Source organism: Acinonyx jubatus, chromosome D2 (assembly GCF_027475565.1).
Source record: "Acinonyx jubatus isolate Ajub_Pintada_27869175 chromosome D2, VMU_Ajub_asm_v1.0, whole genome shotgun sequence".
Taxonomy (NCBI): domain Eukaryota; kingdom Metazoa; phylum Chordata; class Mammalia; order Carnivora; family Felidae; genus Acinonyx; species Acinonyx jubatus.
Genome location: NC_069393.1, coordinates 75836993 through 75851354, shown reverse-complemented (window position 1 = coordinate 75851354; position 14362 = coordinate 75836993). Strand labels below are relative to the sequence as shown.

Here is a 14362-nt window from a genome sequence, read left to right as displayed (position 1 = left end):
TCTCCCTCTCTCTCTGCCCCTCCCCCGTTCATGCTCTGTCTCTCTCTGTCCCAGAAAATAAAGAAATGTTGAAAGAATGAAATTCATAGTTTTGCAGGGAGGACAGAACGGCATCAGACGGGCTCATTAGCGCTGAAACGTCAGCAGCCTGCATTCATCTAACTTTTCTATAGGGTGAAGGAACAGCCACCTAGTAGAAAACAAATTATTAAAAAAAAAAATTCTGCATCTTTAGAGGAGAATGGCCCGTGGCAGTCAGGGTTCCCACCCCTTTCCTGGTCCCTTCCCGCAAGCAATGGTTAGCAGTACACTTTGTTTCTTGAAAGTCATGGGGCATCGGAGTTCTGGTGTCCTCATTTTTCTTCCTTCCATTGATGTATCATTACTAGAGTGAAAAAAAAAAAAAAGAAGGGCGTCTCGAGGGCTTTTGAAAAAAAAAAAAAGGGTGGCTACTCAAGACATTTTGTAAAGGGGGGAAAATTGTGAAGAAAAGGAACCCCAGTGGGGGGCGGAGGGTTGTGAATGTGGCCTTGTCTGGCAGCTCTTTCAGCAGAAACCTGGTGCTGGCGTTAGTATTTCAGTTCAAACTGTCACCTTCAGTTCTTGCTGGCTTTTCTGCCCTCGGCCCTGAACCTCAACAGATTGGGGCTTATTTACCTATTCACACTCAGCTGGGAAAGCTCATTAATAGGCTTATTAGCAACACCATTCACGGGAGGCCAGTGACAAAAGGGGTTCCAGCCACTTGAAGGGGGAAGAGAAAAAAAACAAAACAAAAAAAAAAACGTACAGAGATTATTTTTCTCATTCAGAAGCCTCACTGGTGTGAAAGCTTTCCTAGACCCTCTGAGGTCACTTGAAGCCTAAATATGATGACAGAATTCTGTGTGTGTGTGTGTGTGTGTGTGTGTGTGTGTGTGTTTTAATTCCAAACATGCGTTTGCTTTTCTCAAAACTGAAGAGTTTGCTGTTGTGGGCTGTGGCCTCGCTCCCTTAAAAATGAACACTCTTAAGGGAATAAGGGTCTTGTGATGGATTGGTGTCTTTTCATCCCTAGGAAGAATAAATTCTGCAAACTGCATCTGGACACGAAAGAAGGTGTTCTGATTTGTCATTTTCAGCGGAAGCCTGCCTTTTTATTCAGTGTACATAAAGCTATTGATGAATGGGGTTAGGGATGATGGCTTCCTGCACCAGTAATTTATGTGAGAATGTGTTAACAGCATTTTCAATGGCTAATGGATATGTTGCAGGATGGGAAGGGACTCTGTCCTGAGACACTTGAGTTTCCCATTGATGGGGAGTATAAAGACATAAGTGCCGGTCGCCGCGCTGGTGGACCTTCTGCCGCCTTTTTGTGCCCACAGGTCTGAGAACTTGAAAAGGTATGTTCAGAACAACCCAGCTGTGAGTGGATGGCTGAGGCTCACCTGGCTGAGCTGTCAGTTAATTAAAAGGCTTTAGGACTGATCTGGGTTAAAAAGACTTGACCGAAAACATACCCAAGCCAACGGACCAATCATTTTGCTTGAGAATCAGACCATTACCTTCGCTGTCAAATTTCCAAAATATAATTTCACAGCCATTTGCTGAAGCATCGCAGTGGAGTTGCTCGTCCTGGGTTTTAAGTAATTTACATAAAAAGTTGTCTATTGTGTATTGTGAAGCAAAATGATTTTCTCATGATGTGGCTGGCACCTTCAAAAAATTTTTTCGTGTTATTGAAGTGTGCTATGTCAGTGACCCATGAAGAACTAACTGCGTTTCTAAATGCTGGAAAAGTCGATTTTCCAGGTCAGTTTTGTACTCACTGCTCCATCTATCTTCAGGCCTCAAAAGCATTCTAAAGCACTTCTGGGTTTAATGACCTTTTCCAAGGAAAAATAATTAAGGTTTTTATCTATATTGTCTTGTACTTAAGCAGGAAAGCTTAGGAGCTGGATGAGTGAGGAGGAGAGAAAGTATATTAAAAAAATAAATTACCCCGTAGACACAGCCTAGTGAGAAAAGTAATGGAAAATATGAACTTTAACCAGTTACAGCCTGGCATTCAGTTGGCCAATCTGATTTTGCAGGATAAGAATCTAAGATTCAGAAAGAAGAGTTGCTTTGCTCTAGGTCATACAGCTATTTACAGCAGAGTTGTGCCTTTAGAATCTTTCCAATTTCTTTTTGTTGCTCCAAATATATATTATTAAACAACCCTTTTTTGTTGTTGCAGTTTTTTTTTAAATTTTTTAATGTTTATTTATTTTTGAGAGACAGAGAGCACGAGCGGGAGAACAGGCGAGAAAGAGAGAGCCACAGAATCCAAGGCAGGATCCAGGCTCAGGGTGGTCAGCATAGAGCCGGATGCGGGGCTGGAACTCACGCGCGAGGAGATCATGACCTGAGCTAAAGTCGGACGCTTAACCGACTGAGCCACCCAGGCGCCCCTGTAACAGTTTTTCACTTTTTCTATGAGAGGCCAGATCCAAAGTCAGATCTGCCAATAACCAGCTGTGTGGCCCTGGACAAATTACTTAACCTCTCTCATCCTGTCTCCTTATCGGAAACTGGGATTATTACTCTGCAAGGTGGTTGCACCGATGACAAATAACCGGTTCAGTGTGCCCCGCCCGTGGTGGGGGCTCCATAAGCATCGGTTTCTTCTCTCACTGCTGTAGTTTGGCAGGACAGAAAAGTGCAATGTCCCGCAGACATTTCCAAGCTGCTCTCTCTCTCCTCCAAAAGTTTCAGCTGCATTAAATTTCTCCCCCCTGTTAACAACGTGCGGTCCCTCTAGGGGCAGGGCAGGCAGGCCGTCATTTGTTTTCTGACTTGAACCCAAAACGCAACGCGATCACCCGGCGAACCGTCGGTCTGCGTCCCCTGGGAAGGAAGGGGGCGGTGGCGCGGGTCGAGGCTGTCGCCGCACCTCCGGGTCCCGGCGGCGGCCGGGGTCTCGGGCGGCTCGCGGGCGTCGGGAGCCGCGCGGAGTCCGGGCGGCCGGGCGCGCGGCGCTGATTGGCAGAGAGGGCGCCGCCGTCCAGGAAACGGCTCGGGTTTCAGCGGGGGCGTGACCCGCCGGGAGGGGGCGGCGGCGGCGCGGGCGGCGGCGGCGGCGGAGAGCGCCGCGGAGAGCCGAGCGAGCGGGCGGGCGGCGGGTGCGGAGCGGGCGAGCGAGCGAGCGAGCGCGGCCGCCACAAAGCTCAGGGCGCCGCGGGGTCTGCGCGCGGCGTAGTCGGCCCGGCGCCGCGACTCCTTCCCGGGCTGCCGGGGCCCGGGCGCCCCGAGGCCGCCGCTTTCCTGGGTGCTTCGAGCGTTCGCGAGTCGCGAGCAAAGTTTGGTGGAGACGCCGAGCCGGAGTCCTTTCTTCCTCTCGCTCCCCAAACCCGAGGGCAGCCGGCGGGCGTCATGCCCGCGCTCCTCCGCAGCCTGGGGTGCGCCTGAAGCCTCGGAGTCTTGGCGCCGGCGCGGACCCGAGGACCGCTCTTGTTTGGAGTTTCCCCCCGAGCTCGTCGCTTGCTCCATCCCAACCCACGCCGGGCGCGGGGACAGACCGGCCGCCGGGCAGCGTTGCCATTCAAGGTAATCGCCGTGTCGGGTGCCTCGGGGAGCCTCGCCCGCCGGCAAAGCTGGGGCCGCGGGAGCCCGGGACGCCGGGCGCACTGTCCCCCGAGCGGAGGGCGCGGGGGCACTGGCACGGTGGAGCCTGCTCCCTGTCCTTGACTCCCTGTCTTTGGCTGCATAGGTGATGGGGGAGCGGGATGCGTGCTGACGGCGGCCGTTCGGGAAGGTCTGCGTTTACTCCTTACCCCCCATCCAGATGCTGACATCTGCCTCTGGCACTGACACCCCCCTCCCTGTCAAACTGCGGCCGGCGCCGTCCCACCGGCCGGCGCGATCCTCCGACCCCAGAGCGGGCAGGCGAGTGGCGGGGCTGCCTCGCTGGTGGCTCGGCCCCGCAGGTCCCGGCTTCGGAGGGGCATCTTCGGGGTGGCTCATCCCGGGGTCCGGGGAGCGCCCGCCCTGGTCCCATCCAGGCCGGGCCAGGGTGAGGGGATCCGTCCTTTCCCGGGACGGAGCCGTTGAATGGGGCCCGCGACCTTTCCGTCGGGCTGGCTGTGCTCGGGGGAAGGGGGGTGGCACCTTTGGGGAGGAGGCCGCTCCGGTTCCCCGATTCAGGCACGGGCGCCCTTAGCCCGCTGCCGCCCTCGGTGCTGGAGGAAGCGCAGCGCGCCTGGGGCTAGGGGGCGAACTGGACCGACTTTTTTCTCGCTCGCCGCCTGTTCAGCCGGCAGCAGCTAGGGCATGTCGAAAGCGCAAGCGAGTTCTAACTTGCGCGCTCGTTCTTTCAGCGCCGGGGCCGCGCCGGGGAGTCAGCCGAGGGCCCTGCGAGACGCTGGCTCCCTCTCTCGCGGCCACAGGGCCAGCCTCGGGGGGTCCCGGCCGGGGGCTCCGAGTCTCCGCCGCTCCCCTCCGAGCCCGCTCTCTCCAAACCCTCCTTCGGGCCTGCCTTCCTCTGGCCCAATTCAATAAAACCTACCCTTAAAAGCAAACCTGCTTTCACACTCGGGGCACCCATTATGTGTTTGGTGTGAAACGCTATCAACATTTAAAACCCCATTGTCCCCTGGGTCCCAAATCCCTGTAAATCTTCCACTGGCCACGACTCATTTTCATCTGAAAAGCCTGTTTAGTTTGAATAGAAAAGCAATCAGGCGCCCCTCTCCCTCTCCCTCCTCCCTGGAATGTCAATTAAAATGCAGATTTTTCTGAGCTCTTTAGCGCCCCAAGAAGGGGGAGAAACTCTGGATAAATGAAAGAAGTGGCCACAATGAGCCGGGCTGCTGGTGGTTAGGAGTTCCCCAAAGCTGCTGCAAGTTCTCACTGGCTTGCAGGCGTTCACCAAGGGGTGGATTGCGGTCCTGAGTCAGCCTGTATTTTTTTGAGATTTCAGAATGTTGAGCAGCCCCCGCCCAGATCTGACCCCTTGATAGCTCCCTCCCTTACTCAGCTGGGAAGACGAGGGGAGCAGCAGGGAGGCTTTGAGCTGGGAGATAGGTCTGCCCCCTGGGGGGACCTGGGCATCCCAACCTTACGTGGCCTTGTTGACTTTCCTGATGTAAGATCTCCCGGGAACAAAGCGCCCAAATGCTCGGCCATGGGTGAGCCGGCAGAGGACAGATAACCTAGGAGCTCAATTAAGGCGGGCACTGTGTTGGTTTGCCTCTTGGAGCGTGGGGGCGGGGGTTGGGAATATTCTGGTAAGTTGAGGAGTCCAGGACAAACCTGGCGTAGGGACCACTTGCCGGCCAGGCTCTCTTGCTTGTCACTTTGCGTGTGTTTGGGGGCAGGTTTGTGCTGAGGTGAAAATGGACCAGGGGAGCGGGTGGCCACGAAGAGCCGTCCATCACAGGGAGGGTGACAACGCCTCCCCTGCCCGGGCTGAGAAGAGAGTTCCCTTTCAAGGGGAAAAATAAACACGCCGGGGCTTTCACTGAGGCTCAGACTCCAGGAAGGATTATGGTATTGAAGGCAGGAAGCCGGGATTGTGGCCGCCAGCGGCATGCTGGGCCTGTGTTCCCAACACCGAGCCTCGGGACCTAATTATCCTGCCTAGGAGGTCCCTTCACACTTTTGTCCACTTTGGTGAGGAGTTGTGCAGACCTGCTGCCTTAGGCCTCCGCCTTCCAGAGATGTGAGCAGGGGGCAGCCTGGGGCCTGGACCCGGTAATGGCTAAAATTCAAGTTTCTGGTGCAAGCTGACCGGTATGAATGAATGGTCTGAGATTTAGCTGAGGTCCCTGACCAGCTTTCTCTGCCTGGAGCAAAGGAAGCCCCCCTGGGCTGGGACAGGTGGGCGAGGAGGCCAGGGAAGCAGCCTACGGGGAAACCTGCTAGGATTTAAGGTTGTTTGTGGAGTTGTGTCAGAGGCAGAAAATTCCCATGCATTCTGGAAATGCTTAGTAAATCAATGGGCATGCTTGTGTACTTTCCTCCCACATGTGTGTAGAAATAGATACGGAGTTATCTTTTGAGGCTCTTAACTTCAAGAGGAAAGAAAAGTCAGGGGGAAAAAAAAACATCCTTCAAGCGATCTGAAAATAGAGGGTGTGCTTGCATGCACGCGCTTTTCTTGCTTTTGCTGTGAATCACACCGTTTCACATGTGCTTTCTCTGCAGCAGAGAATTTCTTTTTTCCTTCTCAGGAAATGGTGCAGCAGTCTCTTTTCCCATTTTAATCCTTAGTCAAGGCTAAAAGGAACAGTTTTTCTGATGTAGCTTTGGAGAGACTCACGCCGCGTTGAAATCTGATGGTATAATTTGAAACCTCAAGTTGGCATGCAAAAAGCCCAGGGCTTAGAGATTTTTGTGTGAAAGGTCTCCCCCCCGCCAATCCTTAATATGTGGTTGGTTCATTTATAGAGTTTATGGAATCTGTGATTGTTTCAGATTTTCTCAAGTTTGTGCATTTCGGTTCTACACGTAGTGATTGAGGATAATGAACGCATTTAAAGTCATTGGGAATATTTAAGTTTGGGAAGTTCTCTTTGCCTTTGGGTCAAATGGGTGAATAGACCAGGCAGTTGAGCCCCCCCTCCCCCCCTCCCCCGTAACTTCTACTGTGAAGTTTCAGCCAATAGATTAGCCTATTGAAAGTCATTGTCCCAATCGCATACCATGACAGTAATTTCCACGTCACCATCGTCGTTCATAACACACCTGCCTTATTCCTCCGAGTTTGCCTCTGCTCTGTTCCTTCACCCGCTCTGTATGGGTTGAAGACATTTACGAGGCTGGGGGCTGCCAGTAGTCACAGCGGAAGGGGATTCTTCAGGCTTTGAATCTCGTTTTCTTGGATCAGCTGCTTTGAACGTGTTGCAGGTCCGTTCATTCTTCGTAAGTGGCTGCCTGGCGAAAGATTGAAACACATTTCTGTACTGGGAAATGAATCCTGACAACTGTAAACTGGTGGGGATTTTTGGTAGCCTTCCTGGGGTCCCTTTTATTTTGCTGGTCTCCTTTCTTCCTATGAACAGTGAGGGTGGAGCCAGCCTCTCAGCTGCAGCCCCAGAAATAAGTCTGCAAACAGACGCCTCCACGATCCAGCTGTCTGAAGCCCAGTTGGCCTAAGAGAAGTTAACAAGGCCGGTGATGCCAACCCGAGCATTGTGAACTTGCTTTTGTAGTTGCCCTTCAAACAAAGGTCACGTTGCTTCTGCTTTTTGAGGGCGGCAGTGGTGACGGTGGAGAGCAGAAGAGAGCGCACCCTGATCTGTGTCCCGTCGCTACGCCTCTACTTCTGTTTCTCAAAAGTGTGCTTTTTAAAGATCAGCCCACCCTGCTTCGTGGACCGGGCTGGTGGAAACACCTGGGGCTCTGAGGTGCGGACGCAAGGCATTTGCAGATCATGAAAAGGAACTGTTGGCACATATATTTGGGAAGCTGAGAAGCTGTTTTAGCCCGCTTGGGGTTTCAGCGAATTGGCATCGGGGAGGATTTCACTGACTTCGCCGAATCTCTCTCCTCTAGAGGCTGCAGCAGCTGCAGAAGCAGCAGCAGGACGAGCAGCGGCTGCGGCAGCACCTTGGCTCCTGAGCATCGCAGGCGGTCCATGCGCGCAGAGGAGGTGTGCAGATGGGAGTGACGTCCACATGCAGATATGCAAGAGCTCGGGGGACTGGCACCACCTCACCCATGGTCAGCTGGGGTCGCTTCCTCTGCCTGGTCGTGGTCACCATGGCAACCCTGGCCCTGGCCCGGCCCTCCTTCAATTTAGTGGAGGACACCACGTTAGAGCCGGAAGGTAAGTTCCTTCGTTTCACTCTCAGGGTACCCAAGTTTGTTTGGGGCGTTCGTCCGGGGGAGGTGGCACTGAGGTCAAGGCCTCTTTTAGAATCCGCTGCCCTTGCGTTGTCAGTGAGGCTCTGAGAGCCAGGAGTGGGCTCCCTGCTGCCCCCAAGCCCGAGGTTGCCAGAGAAGGTTCCTTGCTGTAACACCGCAGGCCGGATGGTCGTTTGGTGGTTTCTGGGTGTGTGCGCTTCCCTGCTCTGGGTGAGGGAGCCAGCCTGCACTTCACCTTTCTCCAGTGCCCGGCGGTGCTGTGGGAGGGGGGTGCCTGGAGGTGAACGCCATCTATAGCTCCCTGCAGGAGCTTTCTTACCGGAGGGAGAGTCTTGCTTCTGATGTAAAGGATTGCTGTTTTCTGACAAAAGGAGCCACGAAGGGAAATTGCCAACATCTGAAATGCTGACATTTTATTTTCATTGTCTGAGGAGAAAAAGAAGCTTCTGAAGTTCAGCCCAGAGACGCTAGACGTATTAGTGTTTTTTCGTTTTTTCTTTTTTTTGGCCCTTGTCGTTCATAATACCTGAGCAGTGCGTCGCAGAAACTGCAGATTGTGCTTTAGGTAAATTTGGAAGTGAAGGTACCTGGCTGTCTCCCACATCTCTGAGAACTTACGGATCGAACAGGCCATGCACTCTGTTTCAGCCTTGGAAATTTAATTTTAAAGGCACGAAGCCAGTTGGTGAACACTTCAGTGGGGCTGAATTACTCAGCGGGACAGGGTTGGAACCTCCTTCCCGGGTCCTTCTGAGACGACAGTAGCCAAGCCTCCACTTGGTGCGGCGTTGAAATCTGTCATCAGCAGGGAATATTGGGAGCTGAGTTAGTTTTCCAGTGGTAATCCGAGAATAAAACGGCAGATCCCAGCACTCATCGCCACTTAATGAACCTGTTTGCTGAGAGCCCACCTGGTGCTTGCTAAGCTTTGGGGGCGGTCGTGGTCCCGAGGGGTCTGGGGTCAGCTCAGCTGTTCTGGGAGGGCACCCCGCACCGCAGGCTGGAGAGGCACGGAGAGCCGGTCGGGACGACATGGGAAGGAGGGCTGTGTTCCTGCCAGAGGTGAGAGCACTGAGGGAGGGGGCTCCCACTGAGGCCCACGCATGGGTCATAAGAGGATAAGTAAGGGCAACTGTTTTTCTAAAACGGGCCTTACTGGGAGGCAGTCGGGCATTGGCAACAGTGAGGCCGGTCGGTGCCCCGTCTCACGCAGAGGCATGGGGGCTTTGTGCAGACAGGTGCAGTGACGTCACAGGGGTTTCCACGTCTCTGGGAGGGGGGAGTCTGGTGAGAGTTTGTGTCTGCGACACTCACGGGCTCCAGCCCGGGTGATGATGGCACTGCCTCCTTGTGCTACGTGCTGTGACAGAAGAAGCACACGTGCGATTTGCAGAGGTGATGCCTTTTTAAAGGGCTTAATGCGAGAGAAAAGGTTCCTGGCTTCTGAAAGTCATGCCTGTTCTCTGATTGTGCTGATAATTACAATAGATGTGCTTCCTAATTGCTGATTTTTCCCTGGAGTGCGTGGCTCAGCACTTGCCCACGCAGCTGAGCCGGGGGTTCCCTACCGGGAACGGCCCAGGTTAGGAAAAAACTGGCATTTTTCATTTCGACTTTCAGGGCAGCCTTATTGGGAGTTTATCGCAACATATAAAGTGTAAACGGTCCTGGAGGACCTCTTTTTTTTATCGTATTTAATTATCAAAGAAAGTTTACAATATGTGGGAAGAGGTGGGGGCTGAGAGGGGAAGACACAGAGGGCAGCGATGAGGTTCCCCCCAATGGTTGTGTAACAATTTGTATCCAACAATGAGAGCAGGTCTTTCTAACCTGGGATCTGTGGATGCACTTGGGGGCTGGGGAGGTGTTTGCGAATTCCCCCCCAAGTCGTAGGCAATACTTTGCAAATGTCATTGTCCGCATTTTTCGGGGTTCACAGCTTCCATGAGGTTTGCGTCCAGGATCGTGACAGGTTTAAATTTTTTTTTTTTTTTCAACAGAGAGAGACAGAGCACGAACGGGGGAGGGGCAGAGAGAGAGGGAGACACAGAATCGGAAACAGGCTCCAGGCTCCGAGCCATCAGCCCAGAGCCTGACACGGGGCTCGAACTCACGGACTGCGAGATCGTGACCTGGCTGAAGTCGGACGCTTAACCGACTGCGCCACCCAGGCGCCCCAGATCATGACAGGTTTAAATGGGAAGTGCAGAGGTGCAAAGAAGTGGCTTTGGAAAAGCATTCAACCCCCTCAGCCTCAGTTTCCCTTCCTGTCATCTGACGGTTTGATAAGATGACCTTTAAGGTCTTCTTCGTTAATGCTCAACGAATGGTGATGTCCTCAGGAGCCTTCTGGCAACTCGCCTCAAAAGGTCGCCAGGAGATTTTAGGGTCCCTGGGAGCAGAGAGCAGTAGAGCACACGGCCTGGCATCTCATAAGCACCCAGGATCTGTTCTCATCCTCGTTCCCGATGAGATGGGTGCATGTGTCTGCTCTGTTCTGTGCCCATTGCCACAGGGTCAGGAAACGTGGAGGCTTTTGGAGAGAGTGGGGAAGAAAATGGCTCTCCGACCGAGAAGGCCCTTTGTGGCTCCAGGCAGCTGTGTTTGCTTTCTGTAGGGTCTGTGCTGTCCTGGTGAGTACCGTATTGGCCGTCGATTTGCGTTCTTCCACTCCCAGAGTTTTGTTTTAGCGTCAGAGGTTATTAGCAAGGTAGTCTGATTGTAGATGAAGAAGGGGTTAGCAACTGGAAGCAGACTGACCGACTGGGGACAGCTCCAGTTTAGGGCATGGTCCTGCCGACCTGGGGGGAGAGAGGGAGGATTGGTGGGTGAGTGGGTGTCTGTTGGTTCCAGTGTGTCTTCTGTGGTTCGTCTGACTATAGCTTTGATTAGCATAGGTTCAACCTTAACCTTCTGTTGCACAAGGCCTCATCTTGGAAGAGTTCTTGGTTTGTTAATTTGGAGGCTCAGAGTAGACGCTGTGTATGGGGCTGGACCAGAGGAGAATGTGTCTGGGGCAAAATGTGACTAAGTTCCAGGAAGGGGCCTGTGCCCTAAGACTAGAGAATCCTTCCCAATCTTCTTGGCTCTGTACAATATTATCATATATCATTGTATTGTATCATCTATCGTATATCATTTGTCTTCTGGACACTATGAAATGGTAACAGTAGGGTCGGATCTACCCAACTGATTTACGAAGAAAATAATCTCCAGGAGATGTTAGTTAATATCCCAATTTAAAAAAGAGTATTTTCCGTTGGTCATTCATTGTTGTAGGGGAATGGCTGAAGGCTACAAGCTCAGTTAGTGACTCAAAGGGGGTTAGTCCTCAATGCCAAGTACTGTTCTGTTGATTAATATTCCAATTATTTAAAGTATAATCAACCTTGATTATCCTGGGGAGGAGGTGACTCTTTCAAGTTTTTTCTGACGTTTTGTCACCTACTCTGGTTAATTAAGTCATTGTTGACATTAATGATATCTTTGTTTACACCAGCCCAGTAGGAGCTAAAATAAAAGGGCTTTTCCAACCCCAAACCCCTAATTACTTTCCCACCCTCTACAAAGTGTGATTCTGAAAAGCGACAACCTGAGAAGAAAGTAGTTTGCATTTTTTTTTTCCAAACCAATTTTTTTGGCAACCTTCTAAGAGGCCGTGCTGTCCTGGACCAATGTGTGAGTTGGTCCCAAACTCAAAAGCAGAGTCAGTGAATGAAGAATGCACAAGGAAGTCAGATTTTTCCAGCATGGTTTTAAGTCCTTTGTTACGAGTATTGTAAATGCCGTAATGTCAGCCATACGCATTTAATTGCAAGTTAAGAGAAAAAAGAATAAATCCGCATACCAAGAGTGAATGATTTCAAATAATCTTCTGTTTTGTATTATCTGCATCCTTGCTCCTCAGTACGAGTGTTAATATTTAAGAGTTGACTGGATTGAGAGTTAGCTTAGGAACAAGGACTTATTCCCGGTCAGTTAAACGAAATGCAGGCTTATGCAGTTAAATACACAATGAAGTACACATTCTTTATTAGCATATAAAGTATTTCACAATTCATAGACAAAGAACTGGGCTAAACATTACCTCCGAGAGCAAAAATCGGGCAAGCCGAAAAGAATTGGTGTTTGTATAACTCTCCATGCTCACTCCCTCTGATCCGAATTCAGTGTGTGTGTGTTTTGCCTGTTTATTTTAACCAGTCAAAACACTGAGGACTTTCTCAGGGACAAGCCCCTCACTAGGAACCATAAGTGGTTCTTTTCAAGTCCTTCTGACCCATTTGAGGGTGAGAATTCAGATAACCAGAGCAATCCAATATGAGAGGTTTCCAGTATCAGACTTAATGAATAATTCCGTGGTTATGAAATACCTAGGGTAGTGTTTAAACAGGAAGAGCCTTGTTCAATGTTCACATTCTCCAGAAAATGTATCTAGTGGTGCAGTCTGTTGTTCCCGTGTTTGCTTTTTCCAGGGTAATTGTTAAAAGGCTACCTCCCGCCCTTTTTCATCAGGGTCTGGCTTAATTTCCCATTTCCATGGAAGCCGTCTGATTTTACTCTTTCGAGGGGAAGGGGGGACATTGGTTTTGGGGCGCCAGGTAGGCAACGCGGCTGGTGTGCCCCTCTCCACTCGCTGTCCCGATTGGATTCTTAGCACGGTGACTTGTCTGTGGGCAGGCAATTCAGAGATTATTTTCTGAAAGTTTTCCAGGCTGTCCCACCAATGATTCCGAACCAGTGGGTTGACTGCCACCGTGCAGAAATGCCTGTGATCGTTATCATTCGGGCGCCTCGAGGAACAACTCTAGCCTTAGGTTTTGAGTTCTTTTCATCCGTTTGCTGTATCCGCTTGGGGAGACTGAGCGATGGCTCTGCGTTTCCAGCTCTCCCTTCGTGGTTGCGCCTGATGTCGGTCACTGTGCCACACCTGTGCCCCACGTGCTTCTGACTTGCCTTCTTAGCGTGGTTTCTTTTAACTGATGGTGACTGTGTTCAAGGCTGTATGGGCTGAAGAGGGAGCCTGATGTAGGGGGCTGAACCTTCAGCCTTAGCTGAAGGGGGGGGCGGGTTTACTGAGCAGTGATGTTTCAGCATCATTGTATCCAAGACGAACAAACCCGTAAGAACTCAGCTTTGACTTGTTAGAGGCTCTTGGGCTTCAGATTTTAGTATTTAAAAAATTTTTTTTCCTCTTTTTTTAGTTCATTTTGAGGGAGAGCGAGCGAGCGAGCGCACGAGCAGGGGAGGGGTGGAGAGAGGTAGAGACAGAATCCCACCCAGGCCTCATGCCATCTCTGTGGAGCCTGATGCGGGGCTCAAATTCATGAACCGTGAGATCATGACCTGAGCTGAGATTAAGAGTTGGATACTTAACTGACTGAGCCACCCAGGAACCCCAAGATTTTGTTTTTTTAATTTTTATTTATTTCATTATTTAAAAAAAATTAAAAAAATTTTTTTAATGTTTATTTACTTTTGAGACAGAGAAAGACAGTCTGAACGGGGGAGGGTCAGAGAGAGGGAGGCACAGGATCCAAAGCAGGCTCCAGGCTCTGAGCTGTCAGCACAGAGCCCAATGTGGGGCTCGAACCCACAAACCCTGGGATCATGACCTGAGCCCAAGTCAGATGCTCAACCGACTGAGCCACTCAGGCGCCCCACATTATTTTTTCTCAAGTAAGCTCTGCGTCCAGCATGAGGCTTGAACTCATGACCCTGAGATCAAAAGTCACCTGCTCTACAGACTGAGCCAGCTAAGGGCCTTGGACTTGAGATTTTAAAGCCATGCATAACTCGTGTTCCATTTTGGGGAAAATGTTTATCTTCACACAAAGCCTTAAGGCTTTCTGGCAGCCCTTGAGTCTCCACAAACTGGCCACTTCCTCCTGCTTACCCAGGTAGACCTACAGTGACCCAGCTGATTGAGCTCTGGCCTTCTCGAATTAGGGAATGTGTAAAGAGGAGGTAGGGAAAGGAGCCTGAGGCCAGGCTCTTTAAATAAGTCTGGTTGAACAAGCTGCTGGCCATGTTACTATAATGATTCTGTGTGTGTTGGAGAGGTCGCCTTCTGCAATGAACAAAGATTACACTTGCAATCCCCTCCCCCCCCCCCCCCCCCCCCCCTTGCTCTGATCTATGACTATCCCTTTTTAAAAGGGCATGATAGAGGCGTGGCTGGTGGCTCGGTTGGTTAAGCCTCTGATTCTCGATTTCGGCTCAGGTCAAGATCTCACAGTGGGTGGGATCAAGCCCCACATCGGTCTCTGTGTTGACAGCCTGGAACCTGCTTGGGATTCTCTCTCTCTCCTTCTCTCTCTCTCTGCCCCTCTCCTGCTTGTGTTCCCCTCCTCAAAGTAAATAATAAACATTTTCTTAAAAATGCCTTTTTAAAAGGGCATGATAGAAAATCCAAAATGGCAGCTGCAAATGCAGTGCTTATGGGCTTCATTTATAGAATTTCAAGTTTTTACTGCTTCTGTATTCATACAGAAGGATATTTCATGATTAGGGCCAGACTGTGACCTTGAAG

General features: G+C 51.2%; 1 protein-coding gene across 10 annotated transcripts in view; it reads left to right on the top strand.

Moving 5' to 3' along the window:
- The first annotated feature begins 3428 nt into the window (after nt 1-3428).
- FGFR2 (fibroblast growth factor receptor 2) overlaps nt 3429-14362 on the top strand; it is a 107942-nt gene continuing 97008 nt past the window's right edge. For 9 of the 10 annotated variants that reach the window (XM_027063267.2, XM_053207798.1, XM_053207797.1 and 6 more), the window contains exons 1-2: nt 3429-3570; nt 7519-7792. In XM_027063267.2, the coding sequence (XP_026919068.1) occupies nt 7624-7792 (169 nt within the window). In that variant the 5' untranslated portion in view covers nt 3429-3570; nt 7519-7623. Of the gene's footprint in view, nt 3571-6726; nt 6871-7518; nt 7793-14362 lie in introns of those variants that run through there. The other variant, XM_053207793.1, reaches the window with a different exon arrangement.